The 27716-nt window shown below is 44.3% G+C and overlaps 1 protein-coding gene across 1 annotated transcript in view; it reads right to left on the bottom strand.

Moving 5' to 3' along the window:
• Window positions 1-14169, bottom strand: part of LOC135405087 (small conductance calcium-activated potassium channel protein 2-like) — a 241834-nt gene extending 227665 nt beyond the window's left edge. Inside the window, 3 exon segments of the mRNA XM_064639802.1 lie at window positions 10991-11086; window positions 11705-12733; window positions 12979-14169. Of these exon segments, the coding sequence (XP_064495872.1) occupies window positions 10991-11086; window positions 11705-12733; window positions 12979-13044 (1191 nt within the window). The 5' untranslated portion in view covers window positions 13045-14169.
• Between the last annotated feature and the right edge of the window lie 13547 nt (window positions 14170-27716).

The raw sequence follows: 27716 nt of genomic DNA, 5'->3' as shown, positions 1-27716 counted from the left end.
GCTCAGATTACTTATGGCCTTTGTGTACCATATTTTCCTATGTGCAGCATAAAAAACCTGCACATTACAATACACCTGAATAATATACATCAGTTACTATGACAGGGCACATGCAGAGAGGAGCATAGTCACAACCATTTCAATAAACATATGTGTTACTCAACACACTTATCAGGTTTGTCCATGCCTTTCTTAACCTCTATCCCTCAGAAAACACTAGCCCAAACACTCTATGAGATAACAAAGGGCACGATCACATTGACATAAGCTTAAATTCTGCCTCCCCATATTTTCCTTCTGTTCTAAATCAGAGACAGTATTCTTTTTTGATTTCTCTCTCCAAAGATATTCTGAGGCATTGTTCAATATTTTTAAATGCTACAGGCCAGACTTTCAGCTCTATTATTTGTCTCAAACAACTGTGAAATGGCTTAATCCCTGACAGCCTGTGCTGCCAAGGAACCACTACAACTCTCAGCAATTGCTGGGACATACGGAATTTCTTTTCATATAGTTCTCCCTGTATGTACATGCTTCAGGGACCCAAAGAGGGTGAGATGCTCCTAAAACTGCTGTTCTTTCTTCCCAATAACCTTCTATGCAGGTAATAGTGTCAAGAAGTGAAATCCAAAGACTCCAAGGGGAAAAAAAAAAAATATGGTCCTAGATATTCAGATTTCTTCTCCAGTGCTATAAAGTAAAAGAAATTCCTGAGAAAGGCATTATTAAAAAGATAATACTTTAAATCAGAGGTTCAGAAATAGAAGTCCAGCACTCGGGGTTACCATATTCATTTGAGATACTCAGTAGACCCATCAGTAAGTGACTGAATTAAAGTTACTGAGTTCTTTCAAAGTCAGTGTCCATTAAAGGTATTTTTTAATTTAAATAATAATCTTCATTTAACACTTATTCTATTATATAATATATTCAGACCCCACTCCCTCTAGCAGGGTAAAACACAATGAGAATAAGGTCCTTAAGTTACAACATTTAGAAAACTTCCATCCAGCACCAACAGTTTCCAAAAGCTCCGGTGACTGGAGTTGACAGTCAGAAATGTTCTCCAAGAAGATGCAGAAGGAACATGACTTAGTAAAGCTCTGAATATAGCATAAGTGGAGAAAGATTAATACAGAAAGAACAGTTTAGGTAGGAGTCCTGTTCCTTTCCTTTGCACAAACACGCAAAACAGGAAAATGAGACCAGTGCATTATAGAAGTATTTTTATTGCTTTATATTTTATATTGCTTTATTGCTTTTATTGTTCTGTTATTTAAAAAGTAAAGAATAAAAAAGAAAAGGAAATGTATGTTTTTACATAACAGATATGTTTCCTAGTAAATAGACTGGGTGACCCAGAGCAATCCAGAGTAGTTGCTCCATAGAGATGGAATGAAAAACATATATAGTTTTAAAACCATACTGTTGTTCCCAGGAATCTAAGGACAGAGCAGGTTCATTTGCCTGTAGCAAATCTTTACAAAACATTCCATTAGCAAAGCTAACTTAAATGCAACTTGTTTAGAACCCAACTTCCATCTGCTGACACTCCGCACTACTCCCTACTTCTACTGGCCTGCTCTGGCTCACTCTCACCGATGAGAGTGTAGCTGGACATTAGCTATGCCAGCTTTATTACATCGGAAAGGGAAGGTGGCAAAGAAATATTGAATGGATTGCTTAGGTTCCCTTTGCACCTTTACAAATACAAACAGCAAATGACCACACTGAAAAAAAATTACTATACTAATAAAAAACTTCCAAAACAAAAACATCTCTTTAAAAACCTTTTCTGGTCTTATAGGTGATCTGCTATAACTAGTGCACTAATCTTAGCCGTACTGGGATAGAAACATTAGTCAGATTCCAGAGTTAGGAATTAATTTAGTTTTGCACTGAAGCAGCAATTCCAAGACTGTGTATGAGGAACATAGCATATCTTCCCACAAAATATCAGTACCTTTACACAGAATACATTTTAGAATACATCTTGTAAGAAACTTCTGTCATATTTTTCCCCATTTTAAGTATCTCAGAAATAAAGTGACTCTAATTCTACAATATTCTTGTGGAAGCAAAATTCGCTGAAGAGAACTATCTACATTTCGGTATTTTTATGTTGTTAATTTTAAATGATCATTTTACAGTTCTTGATTTAGGATTTGGTTTTCTTCATTCATCACAAAAATTAATTTGTTCTACAGATCACTGCATGAAGAACTGCCATCTCCCAACATACCTGCCATCAGCCACTGTTCCCAACATGAGAGAAGCCTTATTCTCTTCAGGGAAGATCAGCTTCATTACTACTGGGAAAACTAGAACCAGTTAAAAAAGGATATATTCACTGAAGAAACCGACAATATTTTTGCAAGGGAATAGAGGAAACAGAAGTTAAAGGAAGAAATACTGAATCTGAAGCTAGGTAAAATGAGGTAATTTATTCATTCTGCCAAAGGAGTACACCTACGCCTGTGACTCTAAACTTAAGAATGTATTTTTAAGGAAAGATGAACCCGATGTCCTGATAAACTTCTAACAGCTTCACTAAAAAATTCTCAGAACAAGGGTGCATTTGAACGGACAATGCTAGGTATTGCCAGGCCAACCTTCCAGTGGCCTGACCATTAGATACAACCTCCTCCTATGTCCTAAGAGAGGCTGTTGGAAGCAAGCATCTTCTACATTTAATTTCAATGCAAAAGGCCTCAGATCCTTTCAGTCACTGTTCATTAGATGCTTGACCAATGTTAAAGGACTGTCTATCCTGCCTTCTGTGTCTTATGCATTACAGTGTTGCTTTTCAGAGACAGTAGGCACTTGTAACTTTTCCTGGGTCAACATGTTCTGCAGATATAATCTATTCAAAAATGTACTGAATGGAACTAAAGCTAAATATTTAGAAAATAAATACACCTAAAGTGATAATTTAACAGATATGATGTCTCTAGCTTTCTTATAATCAGCATGCTTTTCTGTTGTATGGAATGTGTATTAAGCTTCACTGGTACAAGGTAATTTTCAAGCCTATACATGAAACTACTGTATCTTGGACCAAAACTGGCACATGATGAGATTTGTTGTTGCCTAATCCAAGGCCTATTAAAATAAACAGAATTTTTTCAGTAATTTTCAGCAGGTTTTAGATCAGAATAAAATTATCGCTCAAAGTTTATTTATTGATTTTCACCTGTTATTCAACAGACTTGCTTTCCGTGCTCTTAAGCTTCATTTGTTTTTGCAGCAGCAGTCTAAGCTGATGCTTCAGCATACTTAAGCAAAGACAAGCTAGACTTTTGTTTCTTTGGAGTCAACAGAAGAAGAAAGACAATGAGATAAACATGCACCACCACAATGAAGGCAAAAGAATTACATAGATATAAACAATTTTGCCTGCAGGATACCCATTAGTGCTTGCGATAGAAAACTGTAAGGGAGTTTAACTTCATAGTTCTTAGAGAACGCAGGATTTTTTCTGAAGAACTTTCCAATAAGATAATTAAAGCCCCATAAGCAGTGTTTACTAGAATAATGCATTATGGAATTTATTTGCACAATAAATAGTCAAGAAATGTATTTAGTAACATCCACCTGTTTTTCCTAGTACTGCCTGCTCCATTTCTTCAACTTTTCAGGAGACAGGGAAAAGGAGAAAACTCTCGAGCCTTCAGCGAGATATTTGGGCTCACGTGTGTGATAATTTTCCATAACGTTACTGAAGATTGAAAATGTTTCATGCCAAATCCATCAGTATCACATGATTTTCCCACCAGAACAATCTAGGGACTGAGGGTGCTTTCTCCCTGGAGACCTGGAAAGTGGTGGACTGAATTCTAAAAATGAACTCAAAAATGAACTCTGCTGTGACAACAGTGGCTTAACCTTAACTTTGAAGTCTGCATGACTTTCCATAGGAGTTCTACTTGAGCATGAACTAACAGTCCAATTTATAAGTGTTTAGAAATCTCAATTCACGTACAAAACCAAATAAAATTAAGATTTCTATTAATTTCTGCCAAATATCAACAATTTTCATTTTTCTGTGTGAGTGAGAGCATCTGTATCAAGGGAAGAGGGAAAAGAGGTTCAGATTCAGTCCAGAAGAACACAGACTACCATTATTCAAGAAAGGCAATAGAAGAAGGGCAATGTTTATTTACAAAGGGATACCCTAATTAGTCCATCACCAAAGCAAAAGTATCCCAGTGGACATAGTCCTCCTACCCTCTGACAGCCATCTTTCAAGAAATACCAGGTTGTGGCAGAATACCCAAGAAAGGGAATTAACGACATCTTATTAGTAACCTTAGAGAATTTTGGTTTTAATCGTTTGAGTAATATGAGGACGTGCCAGTAAAACTTCAGGAACTGTACATTTAAAAAGCATTTCTGTCTGCAGCAGTACAAGAGAGAGACAGAGAGGTCTACTTTCTCAGTAAAGGTAGAAAAAAAATGCAGTTTTACCATGTGAACTGTCATCCAAAAGTTTCCTAACTCCCACCTGATTATTAATCTAACAGCAAATTGCATTAGGGAAATGTGGAATGGAACAATAAGTTGTCTAGAAACAACAGTTTTAATCATGTTGTATGCTGCTATTTTAATTATGTAGAAGAAATTAACTATCCCAGCCAAAACCAGGACAACCATGAAGTAACAAACTGTTTATGCATAAGGTGGACAATTTATACATTGTAAATTAATATTATAATCGGATGATACTATCTTCTTAGCTGTTCCCTCCTCCACCTCTTCGAAAGTGTATTTCTCAACTGGAACAGTAGTCAGAGAAATACCTGTTCTAGGCTAACATTTTTCCTACCAGTCTTCCAAACTGAATCAACAACCACACAAGCTTAGAGAGTAATTAATATTTCATAATCTCCCAAGTGCGATGTTTCTAACAACATTACAAGCATGACAACAGTGAACCAAAATGAGAATCATAGAATCATAGAATCAGACGGGTTGGAAAGGACCTCCGAGATCATCAAGTCCAACCCTTGATTCACTACCGTCGTGGTTACTAGACCATGACACTAAGTGCCACATCCAGTCTCATCTTAAAAACCTCCAGGGACGGAGAATCCACCACTTCCCTGGGCAGCCCATTCCAATGCCTGATTACCATCTCTGTAAAGCATTTCTTCCTAATATCTAACCTAAACCTCCCCTGGCACAGCTTAAGACCATGCCCTCTTGTCTTACTGATAGTTACCTGGGAGAAGAGACCAACCCCCACCTGGCTACAACCTCCTTTCAGGCAGTTGTAGAGAGTGATGAGGTCTCCCCTGAGCCTCCTCTTCTCCAGGCTAAACAACCCCAGCTCCCTCAGCCTCTCCTCATAGGACTTGAGTTCGAGTCCATTCACCAGTCTCGTTGCTCTTCTCTGGACCTGCTCCAGCACCTCAGTATCCTTCCTGAACTGAGGGGTCCAGAGCTGGACAGAGTACTCGAGGTGTGGCCTCACCAGGGCTGAGTAGAGGGGAAGAATTGCTTCCCTGGACCTGCTGGCCACACTGTTCCTGATACAGGCCAGGATGCCATTGGCCTTCTTGGCCACCTGGGCACACTGCTGGCTCATGTTGAGCTTCCTGTCAATCCAAACTCCCAGGTCCCTCTCTGCCTGGCTGCTCTCCAGCCACTCTGTGCCCAGCCTGTAGCGCTGCAGGGGGTCGCTGTGGCCAAAGCGCAGGACCCGGCACTTGGCCTTGTTGAACCTCATCCCGTTGGAATCAGCACAACTCTCCAGTCTGTCCAGGTCCCTCTGCAGAGCCCTCCTGCCTTCCAGCTGATCGATACTCCCCCCCAGCTTGGTGTCATCTGCAAATTTGCTGATGGTGGACTCAATCCCCTCATCTAAATCATCGATAAAGATATTAAATAGAACTGGGCCCAACACTGATCCCTGGGGGACACCACTAGTGACCAGCCGCCAACTGGATGCAGCACCGTTCACCACCACTCTCCGGGCTCAGCCCTCCAGCCAGTTCTTAACCCAGCAGAGAGTGCACCTGTCCAAGCCGTGGACTGCCAGCTTTTTCAGGAGAATGCTATGGGAGACAGTGTCAAAGGCCTTGCTGAAGTCCAGATAGACCACATCCACGGCCTTCCCCTCATCCACCAGGCGGGTCACCTGATCATAAAAGGAGATCAGGTTGGTCAGACAGGACCTGCCCTTCCTAAACCTGTGCTGGCCGGGTCTGATCCCTTGTCCATCCTGTAGGTGCTGTGTGATTGCACTTAGGATGATCTGCTCCATAACCTTGCCAGGCACTGAGGTCAGGCTGACGGGCCTGTAGTTTCCCGGGTCCTCCTTCTGGCCCTTTTTGTGGATTGGCATGACATTCGCCAACTTCCAGTCACCTGGGACCTCCCCAGTGAGCCAGGACTGTTGGTAGATGATGGAGAGCGACTTGGCGAGCTCTTCCGCCAGCTCCCTTATCACCCTTGGGTGGATCCCATCTGGTCCCATAGACTTGTGAGGATCCAAGTGGCTCATCAGGTTGCTAACTGTTTCCTCCTGGATTACAGGGGGGCCATTCAGCTTCCTGTCTCTGTCTACAAGAATACACAGATTTGGGGCTGTCACCATACTTGGCTCCAACATCATTACTGTTGTTCATCTGGCTTTTCTCCTGGGAAAAGGAGAGAGGTGAAGGAAGCATTGTTTGTATTTTTATCCTCTTTTCTTGAAATGATAATGTAGGCTAAGAATCATCATTTAAAACTACCTGGCTTAATTTGATTGTTATGATAATCTCAACATTAAGTCACATTTAATAAAAATAATAGCTCCTGAATAACAGGATAACTAATACACTAAATAATAATAATAATAATAATAATAATAATAATAATAATAACACCAATAACGAATAAAAACACTAATCGTACTTATTATTATACTAATAATAACACTAATAGCTAATAATACAGGATAACTAATTAACTGTAATAATTGAAAACCTATTTGAAGAAAGCATTTTAGCATTTCCAATATTTCACAAAACTGCAGAGCAGCCAGTTATTTTTGTCTAAATACTGCAGCTATGCCATTCTGGAGACTTTAGTCTGTCAAATGCAGAGCCGTTTCATAGAATATTGTCCTAGTTAGAACAGCTGGGCCCAGTTCATCACTGGATGGGTGTAACCCAAAACTGTGTATTCTATAGCCTTCCATGCCATTTCCCAGAAACTGTTGTCAATAGACTATTTGCACCCTCTGCCCAGAGCAGCCTGACTCATCAGGCTACAAACTAGGTGCTAAGAGGCCTGTGAGATAGAAGAGTGTGTTTTTGTCCTCACGCCCATTGAGGAACCCTCCGCCCTGAGGGAAGTACTGAGCATTCCTGCCTGAACCGAAGAATATATAATCTTGGAGTCTTGGGACTTTTTTAACCACTCTGTGGGATCCAGAGAAAGACTGCAGACCACCACTCTCAACCAGACTGCAGACCACCACTCTCGACTGGACTGCAACCACCACCCTCGACCGGACTGCAATCACCACTTTTGACCAGACTGCAACAGCACTCTCACCAACAGGTTTTCCCCCTCTCCCTTTACTTTGGACTCAGGGGGTCCAAAGAACACCACTCTGTTCATGCCCCAGGGTGCTGGGTTATACATTTGGGGTTTGTGGGTTAAAACCAATTGTTTGTCTGTATAATCGTACTTATTGTATTATTTTATTAAATTGTTATTCTGACTTATAATCTCTCTTTTGGGTTGAGTTCATTTTCCCCTGCTGGTTTACCTTTAAACCAGTACAAATATAAAAACGAATCTGTTTTGCTAATAGGTTTAGAATGCAAGGGTAAACGTATGTTCAAAATTATGCATGTGCCATCACACAGCAGGAGAACTCACTTGGGCTGAGCTACAGGAGGGAAGCAGGGGAGGCTGGCAGCCGCCCTCCCTGCAGTACAGGTTGCTCTGAGCCAGGCTCAGCCCAGGCAAAGGCACCCCGGATAAAGTGCAACGTGCAGAGCTGTCTGCGGTTCTGAAAAGGAGGCGGAGGGCACACACCCCAACCTCACCCCTTATATACTGAAAGTGCTTCTGTTCCTCTACTGCTTATAAACTAAAAAAGAAAAAAAAAAGACATCAAACAAACAAAAAACCCCCAACAACCCCCACATTTATCTCACATCCATATAATATTCTTGTGAAGAATCCCTATAAGTCTTCTTAAATCTCCCTTCTGACTCCATTAAAATATGATGTTCAGCAGGTCTGGGACAAGCAAACTCACAGTTTGGGTTAACTGATGAGCTGACTGTTTTCAAAACAGAACACACAGGCAAGGTCATTTAAATGGACAGACTACAGTCACCTGCTATACTGTTAGGCACTACCATAGAGTTGCTTGCAGCATGGCTGCTCAGACTTCCTACCAAGAAATCAAGGGCACTGACTACTGACAGAAAAAAAAAAAAAGGAATAAGCTGATTTTGGTTAGCAGACATTTTATATCACCAGATGCTTCTAAATATTAAATCTGCAAGCACTACTAATTGCTAAACTTTCATCCTATTTCCCAACATATTTTAGTTCATGTTTTGCAGGAAAATCTACTTTTCTTTCAGGTAGGTCTGCTTCTATCAGACTATGAAACATACCACACTGCGGGCAAAATACATTGCTGTTCTGTTCTGTACAACAAAATTTATTGTCTTGATGAATTCCTACAAATTTACACTATACTTACAGATAAAGTCTAAGTACCTTTCAGGGAATAAGAAAGAAATGATCAAATTTGAACAAGGTCAGCAAACAGCTGGTGCTCCAGGACACAGTCAACCATCTATCCATCTATGGGCATGATTCTACAGATCTGATTCAAAAAATATTCCGCTGCACATAGCAGGATATTTTCCCAAATTAAAGGCAAGTATCCCTTCAGAAAACAGTCAGTTTTAAAGATTATTTTAAAACCGTTACATTATTGGGCTTATGCAGTATTTTCTTCCACTTGGAGTAGGTTCTGTGCATTTCTAAGCTAAAATATTTTAAAGATAGTTTTTGTTTTCAGATTTAAGGTGCAACATAAATTTAGCACCATAGATGGATGCAAATATTTCTCTGTGTGTTTTTCATCTTATTTTTTAAGAAGTCAAGTGTGCATATATAAACATACTGTGCCTAAATTAAAAATCTATCAGATATCTAACAGCTAAGGGTGGTACAATGGCCTTTCCTTCCAATAGTGTCCTTGAAAACAAAACTTCCCTTCATTTTCAAGATGAATGACAGAGCCCCTCGGAGCTGCAGTTTACTCCGAGCTCTGACATGAGTACTGCAGCCTACAGCATCTCTCAGACAAAAACATAGAGTAGTACTGTTTTACAAACAGGTATGCTCGTATTCTAAACTGTCAGGCAGTGTTGAAAACTACATTAATTTTGATTAAGTCACGTGATTGCACAACTCCTTCCATGTAGTCTCATACATAAAGGAGTTCTTTAAAACGATCAATTAAAAAAAATCAGAAATACAACTGAAGTTTTTTAAAAGATTGATTTTTCTGATCTATAACAAATCTCTGAAAGAATGAAAATGTGTATCCAATTAGCTGGAAAAAATTATGCAAATGTTGGAGTAACTACCTACTGTAAACTTACACATACAGAAACCTACGACTTTTTGGTTATGCTGTGTATTGTTTTCTATTTAAAGTTTCTTGAAAATACATAGAATAATTCAAATCCTTACAGAAGTTGGGTTTTTTTCAACTTTGTTCTTAGTGCCTCAAGCAACACTTATAGCAAGGTACACTGGAGAACAAGGCTCCCACATTGCAGCAGCTACATTTATTTATTTATACACAAATAAAGAAACCTCTTCATCAGTATTTCAATAGTTTATAGTGCTACTCTGTCACCAGACACTTATTTATTGAGTACAATAATCTTAAACAGCTGCCCATCTTTGCTATCAATGCAAAGAAACTGGGTTCTGAGACAGAAATAGTGTTTTTCATATGTATGGACCGCAGGACAGGATCCCATTTGGCAAAGTCTTCAGTAGTGCAATACTTCTCTAACAGTAGTCTAAGGAGGAGACTATGGTGCCCTTTCATATTAGAACTACAGCATAGAAGAAGGGTACTACAAAATTCTTAATTTCTCTTTTTTGCTAATTGGTACTGCTGAAAAAAAATAATGTTCCTGCCCTTGAAAACTGTCATTTCTGTCTGTAGCCCAAGGTATCTCTAATTAGACATAGCAAAAGCACCAATGTATCTACAAATAAGGTATTTTTCACTTCAAAACTTTGAAAACTCTCTCTTACATGTTTCAGTTTAACTGAAATGTCAAATTGTAATTTCTTAATTAAAAAAAAAAGACAACTGAAATTAGAACTAAGTATCTGGGACAGGACGTGTGACAGTATTTTTATGCTTACTCTACAGCTTTGATCATTAAATTCCCCCTACCTTTAGCCTTACCTGTCTTGACAGCTTTCCTCTGTCACATTTCCTAGTGACTGTAATTTCTATGGCATTAAATAAAACAAATCCAACATAAGGTTTCCCCCTCTTTTTAAATACTCTAGTGTATGCTAGTATCTGAAACAGCACAATGAAGATTACGTACCTAGAAGTTATTGATGCCTCTTTCCTAATACTTAGCCCTGCTATCCAGAGAAAATGCACAGCATGACATTTAGTCACTGGGAAATAAGACTGTTGCCCTACATCTGCCACAGAAAATAGCAGGTATGTCATAAAGTGTGCTATAACCTCAGAACTAAGTGATCCTACTAGCATAATCGCAGGTAACAGTCCCAGCAGGCAACGCAATCTTATTTCTCTCCAGGGATGAAATACATTCACTGAACTTCGGGAAGCATTAAGTGATTATTTTTGTTTTCTGAATCAGCAGGAAGTGCAAAGTACTTACCACAATAAAGCCTTTAGAAAAACTGACTCTGCAACCACAGATATGTAAACACTCAGCAATTCATAAAGTTAATTAATTACCTGAATTTCCCTTGCATGGTATACAATAATGAGCCCAAGCAAGATAATCGTGGAGAGGCTAATAAGACATTTCAGAGCGAGGGAATACAGAGACTCCTGCAACAGAAAGACACCACTGTCCATCAGAGACACACACACGGAACCGTTCCCGCCCCGCCAGGCTCCCCAGCCCCGCTGCGAGCAGCGGAGCCCGAACTGGGAGGGGAGGGAAGATCGCCTCGCCTTACAGTGTCGAGGCCGGAGGGTTCCTCACGGCGGGGCCAGGGAAGGGGGACACCTCGCCTCACGGTTGCGGAGCCGCGGGGTGAGCATCTCGTCTCAGGGCGGAGGACCAGTGGGCTCCACACGGAGGTGCCGGAGGGTCAGGGCACCTCTCACCTCTCCTCGGGGTGAGGGACGCTTCCCGGCAGGGCCGGGTGAGGGCTGAACAGTCCCGCCGCGCTGGGCTCTAAGAGAAACGAAGTGATGTCGGGGTCGGGCGGCAGCCGCCTTTCCACGAGGATGACGGCGCGGGGCGGCTAGACCGCAAGAATTTGAACGACTGACAGGAGAGTGCAGCCGGCTGCGGAGCCACCTTTCCGGGAGCCCACGGACCGGGACGGACAAGGAGCCCACAGAAGGGGCACGGGGGCGGGGGGGGGGGGGGGACGTGGGTTGGGCTGCGTCGACCGCGCCGAGAGCGAAAGGAAGGCGGTCCGACGGCGTGGCAGGTACCTTCGTGTAGGCGCCCCAGGACAGCTCTGTCTCGATCACCATGACTACGATGCCAAACATGCCGAAGATGAGCGCGTAGTCGCTGAGGCGCTTGCGCTTCTCGAAGAGCGCCCGGCGGTGCCCCAGCTTGTAGCCGATGTTCTGGTTCTTCTTCTTGCTGGACTTGCCCCCGCCGTTGTTCGTGCCGCCGGAGCCGTAGAGCGCCAGGTTGTTGGAGTTGTTGTGCTCGGGCTTGGAGACCACGATCTCCGGAGCAGCGGCTATGGGGCCGACGAGCGGCTGCTGGAGCGGCTGAGACTCGGAGTCAAGCTCGTGCAGGTTCCTGCGGGATGAGCTCAGGTTGCTGAGCGGCCGCATGATGCCGCCGTTGTACCTGCACCTGCTCATGGCTATTTCGGCGAAGGGATTGCTCTCCCGACGCTGCTGGTAGTGGTGATGGTGGGTGCTGCCGCTGCTGACACTGCTGCTGGGACTGGCTGCTTGCTGCTGCTGCAGGCTATGGCACTGGTGGTACTGGGGGTACTGGTGGGGCTGTCTGCACGAGCCGGCATGACTGGAGGGGGTGAGCTCGCTGACGTTCAACTGGCTGCCCTGCCGGGAGGAGGCGGAAGTGGAGAGCGGCGAGGAGTGAGTCCTGAGGGCGCCCGAGAGAGGCGAAGAAGTGCAGAGCAGCGAGGGCAGGTTATCCCCCGCTGCTGCCACAGCGGCCCCATAATAGGTACAGTTGTTGCACTGGAGGCATGGGGTCTGCTGCTGCTGTGGCTGCTGGAGAAGACTCTGCTTGTCCTGGCCCTGCTGCTGCTGCTGCTGCTCAGAGCAGAAGCCCGTCTGGAACTGCAATGGTGTTTCCATGTCGGAGGCGTTAAAGCCGCAGGAGCACCAGGTAGTGGTGATGCACCCTGCGCAGTGCGTTATGGTCGGCAGGGGAGAGGCCTGCTGCCTTCACGAAGGGCCCATCCCGGCTTCCGTAGAGTCCAGCCGATTGGTCGGGGGGACCAAAACGAGGCGCATCTCGTCGAGGGAGACCGGCTGCGGTGTGAGACGGCGGAGAGATTCCCCCATCCGCCCTGGCCCCTCTCGCGCGGGGATCCCGTCTGCTACCACTCCCGCAGGTAGAGGTTACCCTCACCCCCCGCCCCGCCGCCGGTGTGCCCCACGCCACAGAAACTCGAGGGGGCCCGAGGTGGGCGGGGGGAGCGCTCTCTGAGCTCGCTTCTGGGATCGCCCTCTGGAAAGAAAGGCAGCCGCGGCCGGGCTTCCTGGCCCCGCCGCACACATCTGCGCCGTCTCCAGAACATAGGCGCTGCGCTGCGCTCCGGAGCTGTCCAGCGACGCCCCATCGCTTTCCGGAGACGTGCAAGACAGCAGCGTCCTCGCTCCGAGGCCCTCGCCGCGGTCCCGGGGAGGAGGCGGTTCTCAGGGCCTGGCGCGGCCGGCGCCCAGCACGGAGAGGAGCTGGGCCAGGGTGCGGCCTCAAGCCGTGCCCACAGGCCATCAGAGACGTCACAGGAGATCTCTCCTCTCCTGAAACTCGGGAGAGCCCAGGGCCCACTGGCTTCCAGGGGCCGCAGGGCCCGGGGTGGCAGCGATAGCTAACCGCTGGGGGGCTATCCGAGGCATTTGGTTACATATAGTAATTTCCGATATTTTTCAGACTGTTCCGAAAAATATTTCTGGTATTAAGAGCCTCAAAAATAGCCAAGAGACAGAGGAGCTAGCTAAAACTTTTATTCGAATAAAAGGAAGAGTTCACTGGACAATCCCCAATGAGGTCTCTCCACTTGACAGAGGTCGCAGCCTCTTTTATCCCCTTTGCCCGAAACGCAGGTCCCTCCCCGTTTCTCCATTGGCTGAGGTATTTCGGTGTTACAGACTTTCCGACACACCTACAACGTGTGCCCCATTACATGGTCATTAGGGGAAGGGTCCCCAACATTTTCAAAATGGAGGTTACTGATCCTTTGCTTCTGATAGGTCCTCTTGTCTCTGGGCAAACTGCACCTTTCTGTAACTGACAACCAGTAACTTGTCACTTCCTACTACTAAATGTAACTACACTACAAACTTTGCAAGAACACCTATTTATACCTAATAAGACCTATAACAAAGGGGAGGATTTCTTTTGGCCACTCTTTTTCTTAACTAAAAAAGGAAGAAACTAGTTACTGGAAGTTTCATAGGATTTTCGATCATCACCTGAGGATGCAATAAAAGGTGATTTATAGGTTAGGGACTTATTCTAATGGATTACTAGAAGCTTTAACAGTGAAACAGGATCGTTTTCATTATGTAATTGAGTTTTTGTCTGGATCCATTTTCCCGAAACTCTGTTCCACAGTAATCTTTGTTCATCACCTGCTACCATTTTGCCTCTTCACCTTCCTTTCTCTCCCAAATTCTCACTGAATAATTCATTATGGCAACTCCCTTAGACAGAGCGATATCTGAACCAGATAAAGTCTTTTTTCTGCATTTATTTAAGGAAAGATTCTTTAAGGAAAGAGTTGTGAAAAAAAAGTTATTTACTTTATAGCTATGTCATTCTCTTTTTTTGAGTCAGGAGGCACTGTCTATGCAGATTCAAAATTCAGCTGTAATATTGCACTTCAATAGCATGGAAGGTCTCTTTACAACTTTAACTTCTCTCAGATATTGAAGAAAAAATTGCTAGGCCTTTCTAGGATAAAAACCTACATCTGTATAATTTCTAGAACTTGCACAGCAGTTAGTTCAGTTTTCTCTGAAAGTCTGCATACTTGAATGGCTTGCATTTTAAGTAATTTGGACTAAGTACTGTGAATAGCTAAGTTTTTTAATATGCTCTGCTATAAAATTTCATTTACTTAATTTTTAACCAAAGCGTACCTTTTAAAGCAAGTGCATATTGCAAGTATGCAGTCAAACAACCCTCACTAATGTAGTAACCATCATGGTTCTAAAATATAGGTAGATTATTCTATATATTTTACTATGTTTTAAATATTAACAAAATATTTTATATATTTTAATATTTTTTTAAATCTCTGAGTATGTCTATACAGCATAGATTATTTTAGAAGAAGCACTGAGAAATATGAGTCATCGGGAGCAGCTCTCCAGATCACCAGACTAAGGAAGGTTGCTGCCTAGGGGTGGGACTTTTTATGAGATACAGGGGAAAAGCAGTTCGGGATGGGATTGCACAGGACTTACTATGGCATGTTTAGGGGAGGAACCAAAGCCAGGAAAAGGGAGCGGTTTAGGTGATTTGGGGAGGAACAAGTGTGGACAAATAGAGGGGTAAGGGGATAAAAAGGACCAGTTGCATGTAAATAGTTTGCTGGTCAGTACACTTGTCTGGCTATGCCCGGTGCCTGATCTGTGCAGTCTGTCCTATCTTCTTATAAAATTCCTTTCTAACTCTTTCCTGGCTGAGGGCTCTCTATTCTGTGTGTATGTGTGTGCATGGGGGGCTGAGCACAGCAACTGGCATCAGACCATGAGTCAGAGGGCCTGTATATCCATGGTGCCAGCGACTGGAGCAAGTGCAGGTAGGTGTGTGAGTGAGTGTGTGTGATCACTAGTGAAGATCAAGTCTGACTAGCTGGGGAGTAGGTGAAGTGGGCTGGGAGCAAGTGGGTGAGTGAGTCCCTGAGGTCCAGGTCTGGGTGTGAGAGCGCCTGTGTATCTCTAAGGGTGAGAGCATTGGGAGGGGTCAGCTATTGGGACCTGGGAAGTCCTGGCCAGCTCTGTGTGTGTGTGCACACGCGCACAATGGTCTGTACCAGCAACTGGAGCGGGGCTGGGGCCTCGGGAGCTCATATATCCAGGTGCCAGAATGAGGCTGGTTGGTGCTGTCTCTGTTCATGTGAGTGCTCTGAGCATCTGTCAGTGATCTGTGTGGCCAGCCATGTATGTGTGTCGCTGTCGGGACGGACACCACACTAAAAGTTCACACAGCCTTACTTTTAATACCACAAGTGAAATTAATTTTATCAAGAAGGCCCCTCTTTCAAGGCACTGTACAGCCTTTTATATACCTGAAATGAAAGTACAATTATACATGTCAGCAAACCTATTGATGCCTTTAAAAGCAGATACCAGAATCGATGATTCACATGAAGTCCTGCATGAATCTTCGTATGAATTATTAGGAAATCTTTCCTCTTGCTGAAACAATTAGAAAATACAGGCAAACATTTAACAACAAAACAAAACTTAATATTACATTGTTACAGTAAAAGGTTTTGCTGGAAACACAGAAGGCAAAGTATTTGATGATTTTTACTTTATAGTCTCTGGTCTGTTGTTGCTTTGTTCGTCTTCTTGTTCCGTGTGGTTCTTGAAAACTTTTATTTTGCAAATGAAACTACATTCAATTTAGGGTTATGTGTTTTCTGTTATTTATTTAAGGGTGTTTGTGTATTTGTGAGCCAAACCAAAACATACACACATACAAACTCTCACAGTGGCCACTGTCAAACATACTTTCACACAGACATACTTCTGAGTTTCATGTCACTGTGTTTTACGAACTAAGAAATTACCATTCTTGTGTTTTGCCCTTAGATGAGTAAGATCTAATTATGCCTTTCTGTTTTTATGAAAATATTTCCTGTAAAACACAAACATATTTCTGCATCATGTTCAATTCAAAACCCATATACATACAAGCATTCCTACTGTGTGAGGTACTAACACCTTATCTCTTTCTCTGCTAAGGCAAAGGCAGAGTTTTGCAAGAGGGTTTTTTATTTTTTCTGCTGAATACAATATTTTGGCAGAAGGTTTTTACAGGGGTACAATACAACCAAGAAGGCATTTCACTAAAACTTCTGTACAAAGACTCATTTCCCGGGAAAACTCCCTAAAACTTTCTGCATACTAGCTTTCAGTAAAACGCAATTCTTTAGTTTTATCTACAAGTGATTAGAAGGACTAAAGAGAGAGAGATTTTGCTTTCTTCTCTCGACCACTTACATGCATGGTTTCTGCGGGGCAACTCTCCCCGCGAGCCGGTCCCTCACTAATTCCCACATGGCAGAGCTAAGGAGCTAAAGATGGAAACGAGAACTATGGAAAGGTGTGTACTTGTTTGTTTTAAATACCTATTCCCCAAGAGTAACAGAAAAAAGAAAGAAGACTCTTTTGTTTTTCTCTCTCACTACAGCCTCTGCTGCTGTTCCCGCTCGCCTCCCCACCCCCCCCCACCCCCCCCCCGCGGGATGGGGGAGGGAGAGAGAAGCTGCTGAAGCTATTTTTAGTTTCTTTTCTCGATGCTCGATGCTGCAGCCACCGCCGGGCTTACCGCCGGGCCGCTGTTCCCCGGGCCGCTCCGCACGGAGCCGCGGAACCCCTGGGGATCCTCGCAAGGAGTCCGGCTAGCTCCGCAGAAGCAGCTCTTGGCGCTGCCGCCTGCTCCGCCGCCGCCCCTGCCGCCGGGGTTCCTCCGCCGCGGCTGCCGGCGCCGCCCTCTCCCCAGCCCGGCGCGGCGGCGGCCCCAGCGCGCAGCCCCCGGCCCCGGCGCGCGGCCCCGGTGCCGGCGTGCCGGACTCAGGCGGCAGTTTGAACAATCCCAAAGGGAATTCCTATGCTCCTGTGTCCATCTGAGACACCTCTCCCGGACCCTCATCCCCGGGTTTTAACAGTTACTAACAAACTCATGTGCGCTTTTCCACACGTACACACACAGCCCCCAACACACACACTAGCACGGTACCGTTAGCAACACTGTGAGCTCACAACGACACATTGGACACACAACACAATTAACACAAGAGTTAACAAAAATATGGTAAGGCAGGTACGCTATCTAGCCTGCTCCCCCTCTCAACGAGAAGTAGCTCTTCTATGGGGCTGCTCCGTTCCTGTTTCCCTCTTTTCTAGACAGCGTGTTTCATTACCATTGGTGCCCCTACTACATAAACATGTCAAGATTGGCTGCTCTATAGCTTCTGCAAACTCAGGGTGACTCAGCAGACAGTTCAGGATTTCTGGCTATCACAGCTGCCCCGCAGCTCCATCCTCCCTGTCCACCCTCTCATCTTCAATGTTTGCATTCCTTCACAACCTCGCAACTGTAACCGCTCAAATTCAGGGCCCAAGCTGTCCACAGCTCAGTCGCCTCCCACATATGTGTATATATATATATGTGTGTGTGTGTGTGTGTGGTGTATATGTGTGCTCTTTGCGTGTCCCTGTTGGGAATGCATTTTCAGCCTCGCTACTGTTTGGACCTAGGGGCATGGAGCAGCAGCAGCCTTGCCTCTCTCAGGCTGTTGTGTCCAGGATGATATATTTTCCTCTAACACTCTCTACTGCAGTCAGTTCTCTTGAGCACTCAAGACCAAAAAGGGAAACTTTTAGTTTTAAGAATGAACATGCTGTTTAACAGAGCTTCAGTTCTTCCAATGTTTTTTAAAAAACACGGTGTCATAATTGTTTCTTACTGGTCCTATTTTGCCTGTGTTTTCAAACACATCCCAATTGCATGGATCTTATGAAAATCTTAGGGAACCTATGTTCTTTTGACTGTGTAGGTAAAAGTCCTGCACAAATGTACTGTCAGAACATATGTTTTGTGAAGTAAAGACTTAGATATGCTTAGCTTTCATCCTTCCTTCTCTGTTCATGTCATGTCTTTAATATTTGCTTAAGTGTCCTCTTTAACAGAAGATAACGTTCAGGATCTAGTTTACCCTGAAAGATTCTTAAGAAATTTGTAAATTTACACGTTTTATTTACAAGTCAACAATTTCATCTACTCTGATGACGCAAGATTATCGATCTTTTAAAAATCTTGGTAAACTAAAATATGTGGTTGTTGTGTTCTGTATGGGGAAATGATTACATTTGCTTCATATATATCTATAATCCGTCACTAATCCCAATTTTAATATATCTACTGCTGATAGCCTATTTATTTGTAGAACTCGGCAAGGATACCGCTGTTAGTGTCTTTTTCATCTACTTGCTTGGTAAACAAATGAATATTCCCATGTTTGCCACAAGAAGTCAGACTAATAATACAGGATGCTCTAAAGCTAATCAGAGGTTTTATTAAAGTTCCGTTGTTAAATTGGGATATCTTATCACAGTTTCAAGGTCTAAAATAGGAATTGGTAACAGTTTGCTTCTTCATAGTAAGAGAGGTAAACTTTCCTCTCTATGACAGTGATAAATGAACCAGAATAGAAAGATGCAATTTAATTTAACATCTCTCATTTTAAAATATTTTTTAAGTTTACTTTTAAAAATGAGTGTATTTTATTTCAGAAATAAAATAAATTATTGATGTGAATTGAATTGTTCCTTTCTTGTCCCTGCTTTTTTTTTTTCTCATTATCAGTGGATCCTGCCACCTACGAGGAATGCCTTACTTAGCTAATTGCATCGGCTTTAATGATATTTTGCACAGCCATTGCAGGCGCTCAGCAGGTGACTAGTACATCATTCTTAATCTAACTACCTTTTTATTAGTATTAAACTCACAATTTGGTGCAATTTTCTAAGAGAACTTTAACTCGGTACAATTACTGATACCATAATACATGCAATATTTCTATTTCAGCCTATGCAAAAGCAGAGATGGACTTGGGGGGGGGCTTTTAACTTTACAGAATCCAATATTTGAAGAATTTTGACCCATTAAGCCCAGTGAGACAGTGTTACATCTAAATATAAGATCATACCTGTCTTGGTTTGAGCGGCTCCCCCCCAGGGGCCCTGAATTAGAAATGGTCGGTCCCAGTTGAGATTCCGGCCAGGGGGACCAATAGCAGCTGTTCTTTTTTTGCTCCTGTAAAATTAGATGTAACGGCGAGGCCCTTGTATAACAAGGAATAAATGCTGTTCCTCGTGGTGGTGTGAACAAAGAGGCTTTATTTCAAAATTCACATTCCTTTTATCCCTACATACCATGTGACTTCTTCAGCCAATAGAGTTACATATGACGGCGCATGTTCTCTTGGGCTACACTGCCCTGGCACATCTCTCGTGCCTTCAGACACGCCTCCCACATATCCCCTCCTTTAATTATCTAAAGAAGTCACAAAAACAGTGCAAACAACAATGCAAACAATCAGAACATTGTAAACTACCAAGCTTTGCAATGACCCAGCACATTGCTTACTCAGTTTCTTAACTCTAATGTAAACCTTTTTAAAACTTTCTTATATTCCTATAGGGTAGTGCAACTTGGAGAAATTACTTTATTAACTTAGGGTCTTAGCCCAACTGTGTGTAAACTATAACCTTTATTAACCTGAGGGTTTTTTAATAACTGGGGATTTCAAACTTTATTTAAGAAACAGGGTAAGTATAGCAAAAACTCAATTCTTTTAAAGTGACCTTGTGGTGTAGGTAACGTGGTTTTGTGAGGTGTTCTGTGTTTTTATATTTGTCCAGTCACACGATTCTTTTATTCATTCACACATCTCATTCACTGACGGTCGTCATCATTCACCCTCATACACACACCGATATTTTGTAGATTGCTTGTTACCACTTTGGTCATTCATTAATATAAACTTGAAGCACAAACGTAACTCTTTTTAAACTCCTGCGTTATCTGGTTCCTGCAGCTGTGATTGTGTATCTAAATAGGGCTTTACACACTGGGAGGGAATCCACTTCAGTTCTTTTCCTGTTGCCACACAAGCGTAACCTCTCCCCCAAGTCATAAGATCGAAAGGTCCTGTCCATTGTCCCGAAATCAAATCTTTTACCATGACTAGTGGCCTGGGAGAGGCAAACGCCTGGGATTTGTGCTGCTTCTCATACCTACTTCTTTCAGCACTGTCACAATTTAAAAAATTGATAACATATGTGGCTTTCCACAAACGTTCTTGCGGACTATATAGCTTCTCCCCCCCTCTTTGTTTTACTAACATTTCTTTCAGTGTGCGGTGTGCCCTTTCTACAATTGCTTGTCCGGTAGGTGAGTGTGGGATCCCTGTGATATGTGCAATTCCCCACTCTGATAGGAAATTTCTTACCTTTTCAGAGACGTACGCTGGTCCGTTATCAGTCTTTATCTGTTTTGGAGTGCCAAGAGTAGCAAAACAGCTTAGCCCGTGTCTTATTACATCCTTGGCTTTTTCACCTGTGTGTGCTGTAGCAGTGATGTACTGTGAGTGTGTGTCTACAGTTACATGTACATATCTCACGGTGCCAACAAGAATCAGTGACAATATTAACAGGTTGTTCAGAAAACTTTCCCAAGGCAATACGAATGGCAGCCAGTTCCAGAACCTGCACAGAGCATTGATTCATGGTCTGTATTTCTTGTTCCCATTGTCCTGTATCAGGATTTACCCAAGTCACTGCAGCCTTTTGTGTTCGCCCAGATGCATCTGTAAAGACTGTGAGGCCTTTTACTGGCTCACTTCTGCATCTAGTCGTGACTCTTAAAGGTAAATTACTGATTTCTGCCCAAAGTCTGTGCTTAGGGAGATTGACTGAAATGTCACCATCAAAACCTGCTAAGGCAGCTTGGAACTCGGCGTCCTCAGCCAGCATCCAAGCTAAATTGTCCTTCGTGGCTGGAATGTAGATGACTGCTGGATCCCTTCCGTCCAGTTCCTGTAGTCGTCCTCTGCCTTTAATAACAAGCTTAGCAAACATTTCATTAATCGTCCATACAGTTTTAGGTGGTGTGTGGGGCAGAAAAAGCCATTCTAGAACTAGCAGCGGGTCTTTCTCAGTCTGGTCCCACTGAAACAAGACTGCAAATGGCTGATACCTGCTGGGAACTAAGGCCAGGCAGATTTGCAGTTCAGGATCTCTCCTTCTGCTCTGCCTATTTTGTATCGCCTTGGCACAAATGTTCAATGCCTGTTTGGCCTCTGCTGTCAGAGCCCTATTAGACGTTAGATCAGAGTCCCCCTTTAGTAACACAAAGAGAGGGTGTAGCTCCTCTGTGGTTAAGCCTAGAATAGACCTTAACCAATTAATGGCTCCCAGGAGTTTTTGCAACTCATGTAAGGTTAGGGTGTCTTTTACCTCGAGCTGCAGTGGCTGTGGGGAAATCTCTTGCTGCGTGATTCTCCATCCAAGATAGCTCCAGGGCTGCGATCGCTGGATTTTCTCTGCTGCAACCTGCAAGCCTGCTTCTTGGACAGCATCAGTCAAAGCAGTAACAACAATTTGCAGTTCATGTTCTGTGGCCATGCTAATTAAAATATCATCCATGTATTGGTAGATTATTGCAGAGGGAAAACGCTTTCTGATGGGTTGAATAGCGTTTGCCACTACTGTTTGACATATTGTAGGACTGTTTTTCATCCCCTGAGGGAGGACAACCCAGTGATACCTTTGCATGGGCTGCGAGTTGTTCAATGCCCGGATGGAAAATGCAAACCTTGGGGCATCTTCGGGGTGCAGAAAGATGGTAAAAAAGCAGTCCTTTAAATCAATTATTATTAGCGACCAATTTGCTGGAAGCATAGCAGGTGAGGGTAACCCCGGTTGCAGTGCTCCCATCGACTCAATTACTACGTTTATTGCCCTGAGGTCCTGGAGCATCCTCCATCTGCTAGTCTTTTTGGGGATGCAAAACGCAGGAGTGTTCCAGGGACTGTTTGTTGGTACAATGTGTCCTGCTTCTAATTGCTCTTTTACAAGCATTTTTAAATGTTCAAGCCGTTCCTTTTTCATAGGCCATTGATCTACCCAGACCGGCTGGTCACTTTTCCAGACTAGCTTAATAGGTGCTTGGAACGGCTGACCAATGGCCCCTATTGAAAAACCTGGCTGCTTGCAGGAGGAATTTGCATGACTGTGCCGAATTGTCCAAGTACGGTCATGTCCCCACAAAGAACAAGGAACTGGAGCTATGAAGGGAGCTACTTTTGCTAATTGTCCCTCTGGTCCCAAGACAGTGAGTATTTGAGCACTCTGTCTGGGCCTTTGTGTGCCTCCCACCCCCTGAATGGTTACAGCTGGGCAAACAGTAGGCCAGTGAAGTGGCCATTCTGAGTCTTTTATGATGGAAACATCAGCCCCAGAATCTGCAAGGCCTGTAAATCTGTGCCCATTAATCTGGCACGTCACGAGCGGCTGAGCGGCTGTGATGGTTGCTGCCCAGTAAACCTGTGGGTGTCCCATGCTGCCAAAGGCCCCTGAACCCCGCTCCCTCACCCCTCCCCTGCAGGCGACGCACTGTAGAAGGGGATTAATTGTGCAGTCTTCTGTCCCTTTGGGATGAAACAGGGGGGTGAAGGGGTCCGTGCCATTATTAGAATCTCGCTATGAGAATCTGAATCTATTACTCCAGGCAGCACAAACAAACCCATTCTGGTGGTGGAGGATCTTCCAATCAGCAGTGCGTGTATCCCTGGACTAAGGGGACCCCAACATCCAGTCGGGATTAGCACTACTTCAGTGGAAGTTATGAAGACTGTGTCCCTGTTGGATAGGTCCAGCCCAGCGCTGGTTGATGTGGAGGGGCACAGAGCACTGGCTGGGGTGTAGGGGCACAGATGGTTGGCTGATGTGGGGGGGCACAAATTGCCAGCCTGTTCCCCTGTGTCGCATGTGTTTGCTGTATCGGGGCATGCGACAGCGCCCCTCGCCTCCAGTTTTTTGGCACCCTCCTTGTTTTGGGGTGCTTTTGGGGTGCCACTACTAGAGGTTTTCTCGGGCAATCCCTTTGGAAGTGATCGGGGGCCCCACAAATGTAGCAACCATTTCTGGGTCTGGCCCCCTCCTGTGTTCTTAATTGAGCACTCAGTGCTACTGCCAGTAAATCAGTTTGGTGTGTCAAGGAACCAACCCCCTGGCAGGCAGGAACCAGTTCTGAAATGCTACAAGTTTCCCTTTTAGGAAGGGTTTGCAGAACTCTTTTACAATCAACGTTAGCGTTTTCGAAAGCCAGTCTTCTGCTAAGTATTTCCCTGGCTTCCTCATTTTCAATCTGCCTATCTAGAGCAGATTGCAGCCGATCTGGGAATTGTGTGTAAGGTTCTGTTGGGCCCTGCATTATCTTTGTGAATGACAAGTTTGTGTCTTTATCTGATGTGGGTAGTTTTCTCATTGCCCGCATTGCATGTTTTGCTATAACGTCATATATTTCTCTATTGTACCCGGTTTGTGCATCTATGGAACGGTAGTTTCCTTCTCCTGTGAGCTGGTGTGCTGTTACCCCTGCTTGTGGGTCATTAGCATAAGCGGAGCAGATTTCTCTAAAATCGTTCAGCCATACATTATACTGTGTGTTAGTGAGGCTTATTTTCAACAGGGTTCTCCAGTCATGTGGCATGAAAATGTATGTGGAGCTCAGTGTTTCTAAAAATGCAAGTGTGTTAGGGGAAGATGCACCAGTTTCTCTTACCAGCTGTCTCAGCTCTTTGGTTAGTTCATGTGGCAAGGGCTGAAACCTGCGGTTTTGGCGTGGACCGATAATTACAGGACATGCATGTAACACTTGTAAATCCCCAATTCGCAATGCCTCCTCTCTGCACAAACCCCATCTATCAATTGATCCCTCTCCGTATGTTGCTTCATCCCCTCCCGGCAGAGCTATCCTGAAATCTCCCTCCTCATCCCCCCATTCCTCCCATTCACCCCTGCAGCTCCGGCGAAAGCAGCTGTCTGTGGGTGGATGGTGGTGGTGGGGGGAGGGGACGGCACGGGGGAGGGGAAGGACGGGTTGTTGTCCGTTCCGCGTGGCGGGCGAGATGGTGGTGCCCGCCCCTGGGCACGTGTTCGGCATTCATCCGCAGAATGGGTTGGTGAGTAAGCTGGGTTAGCCCCCCCATTGCCGTCACGGGGCCCCCTGCGGTGGTCCCACGGACCGGGACCTCGCATCTGGGGCCCCGTCCCTTCCCGCTGACCCGTGTCCCTTGGGCTCCCGGTTCCCTTCCCCGTAGTGGAATCGTGGACGGCTCCACCCCCTCCCCCCGCCGGGTTTTGTGTGTTTAAACTGCGGCGCGTAAAAGTTGGGCTGCTGCTAGCAGCGTGAGCGGGGGCGTGTGTGTTTGTCGTTCTTTGGTGTGCTCTGCTTAATGCAGACATTATAGCCTGCCAGGCTGGGTAAGCATTGTTCGCTTGGGGGTCTCCCCCCTGAGCTTTGAGTTTTATAAGGTTCCCTATTTTGTCCCAAATGTGGATGTGGAGGGCTTCAACCAGAGGCAGTTCTGGTACAGCTACCTGAATGAACCGTACCAATTCTGTTAATTCAGCCCTTGTAACCTGTATTTAATAAGGCTTCAGCAGTGTAGCTAATGTGTCTGTGTCCTGTGAGAGCTCGGTGGGGAAGAAGTTTCCCATGTTACCTTTGAGTCTTGGCGCTGCTAGCGTGCGCTGCTGAAGAGGATCTGTCTGTTTGCTGGTCTGTGTTGGTTCTCTGTCGGCTGGGCTTGCGATGCTGGGCTGTGTCGTCCTGGCGTCGGCGGCTGGTGTCCCGGTGCAGGCAGCGGCGGGCATGGGGAAGCTGTAGCGATGGGCGCGGGGCTTTACTGACATCAAAGTTTTTTGTGGTAAAAGTTCCCGTCTCCGAAAAATTGAGACCATAACGGAACTACCAGCTAATTTCCTGATTCAGGATAAATATCTGGCTTAATATAAGCTAAAAGAGTCCCTGTTTGGGCGCCATGTGTAACGGCGAGGCCCTTGTATAACAAGGAATAAATGCTGCTCCTCGTGGTGGTGTGAACAAAGAGGTTTTATTTCAAAATTTGCGCTCCTTTTATCCCTACATACCATGTGACTTCTTCAGCCAATAGAGTTACATATGACGGCGCATGTTCTCTTGGGCTACACTGCCCTGGCACATCTCTCGTGCCTTCAGACACGCCTCCCACAATTAGATATCACAACCGCCGGAAGTGAGTTGACAGAGTTGTGTGTAAGAGAGAATCGGAGAAACGAGGGGTGGTCAGGGGGGCCCCCAAACCAGGCAAAAGTTGGAGAAGGGCCAAAGGGCTCGGGAGTTGCCCCTGCAGTGATTTAAATGGGGGGCAGCCGAAAACTGACGGAGGAGGAATGATTTCCTGGGACGCGTGCACGTGATAAGCTGAACTGAACTGCAGCAGCTACGGAACTAAGTAGAGAGCCAGAGCCTGCAACCTGGAGGGTGAGAACTCAATATCTTACTCTCTGGGGAGGAAACTTTTACGAAACCGAGGCGGACGGACTCAGAGCTATCTTCTTGGACTTCCTGAGGAAGAAAAGACTTCAGCAAAGAGCTGGAGGTTGGTGGGGGTTGATCAGCGAAACCCTTCTCCCTGACACCCCAATGAGAGAAAGACTGTTTACCTATCAGCCTGAGGGTTTTCTCCTGAACTGATTGAGGGAGGGGTTCGAGGGATGATAGAAGTGTGTTAATATTATATATATATAGTTGCTTTTAGTTTGTACAGTATTTATTTGTATAGGAATAAATGTATATATTTCCCTTCTCCCGTACAGAAGTGTGCCTGCCTGAAAATTTCGCTTCGGTGTTGAGGTAAATTGTGGGAAGGTGGGGAGAAGCTTGGAGATTGCATTTTTGTGGGGATAAAACCACCACAATACCTTGTAAAGTTGGCAGTGTGCAAGTTGAAGATGTTAGCAGCACTTTTCATCTCAATAAAATATATGTAATTTCTGATTCATGTAGCAATTGATTCTAAATAATGAAATTTTATTTGCCCATATTTGGAAAATAAATATTTTTTCCATTGATACTTTATCATCAGTGCTTTCATTTTACCATCAAAACATAGTTACCATGAATTTACACTGGGATTGCTGTAGTTGGAAAAGTCATTCTAGCTTGCTTAATAACATGACCCCTTATTAAACTGTAAAATGTGAAAGGTGGACTTTCCTTCTATCAAATGACAGATGCATGGTGTGTATAGTTGCTTTCAAATCTTAAATGCACTGTATATAAGGTTCTTACACCTATAGTCAATAGGCCTCCCAATTCAAAACATGTGTGGTTGCTTCGTTGTGTTTACTGAGGGCTTTTTAATTTGTTTCTACAGTTCTGATTCTCCGAAAGACTCTAAAAATTCTACAGAACATTGAAATTCCATGTCACAAGAGTCCATCTGCTTGTTGTTGTCACCATCATACCTAAATCATACCTAAAGCCCTTTGGATGCATTCATATCACATACTAATGCCAATTTATGTTGTGGCCCCATTTTTAGAAATCGTATCTCTTGAGAAGTATGCAAAATTCATATACTTACAGAATAAATGGAAGCAGGGGAAGAGATGAAAGCTAAGGTCCAGTTTTGTGTTGCCCGCGGTGCCACATTCTACTTGATACGCACTTAATTGTATTTGTGTGGCCGGTTTTTCAATTTATGAGATGGCTCCGTCGGGGAATAAGTCTGGAACAAAGGAATGGGACTGTGACTGAAGGAAGAGCATCTTACTTCTCCCTTCCTAGCTATGTTAATCTGGAGCACGTCTTCTCCACTCCCCTCCCTTCCCCCTTACCCCTTTTGACATATTGTCCTGCATATAACAGGGTCTTCTTCACCCCCTTCCTTACTACAGAGATTATAGGGCACTTACTTTTATGGTGACTGACAGGACCTCCAGTTCAGATGATGAAAGACAGGAAAGAATTATGCTGCTCTTCAACTGTTGTCAAAGTAGGCAGTTATTAAAGCAATCTGTGCTTCAAGCTGGCTCTGGTTTGATAAGTTCAGCAACTGAACAACTATTTGAAGTGATATACTGCGGCGGCCGAAAAAACGCACGCTCAGTCGGTTGGCAGGCAACGAACACTATTTACAGCAGGCTTAGTTTTATAGTCTTTTCCTTCTGTCCACGCGCAAATATACTATATTTCACTGGTTACGTGTTCTTGTCCACGCGTCTAAGCTCATCTTCTAATAGGTGGTCGGCATCCCTTCGCGTGCTGGGAAATCTCAAAACAACACCTGTTATTTACTGCAGTTCTTCCTCCTTTTCTGCTTTCTCACCCTCAATGTTTACATTCTTTTACAACCTCACAGCTGTAACTGCTCAAATTCAAGGCCTAAGCTGTCTACAGCCCAGTTGTTTCCCACAATATACCTTTCGTGTGTAACTA

Source organism: Pseudopipra pipra, chromosome W, assembly GCF_036250125.1.
Source record: "Pseudopipra pipra isolate bDixPip1 chromosome W, bDixPip1.hap1, whole genome shotgun sequence".
Taxonomy (NCBI): domain Eukaryota; kingdom Metazoa; phylum Chordata; class Aves; order Passeriformes; family Pipridae; genus Pseudopipra; species Pseudopipra pipra.
This window is presented reverse-complemented; position numbering and strand designations above follow the sequence as displayed.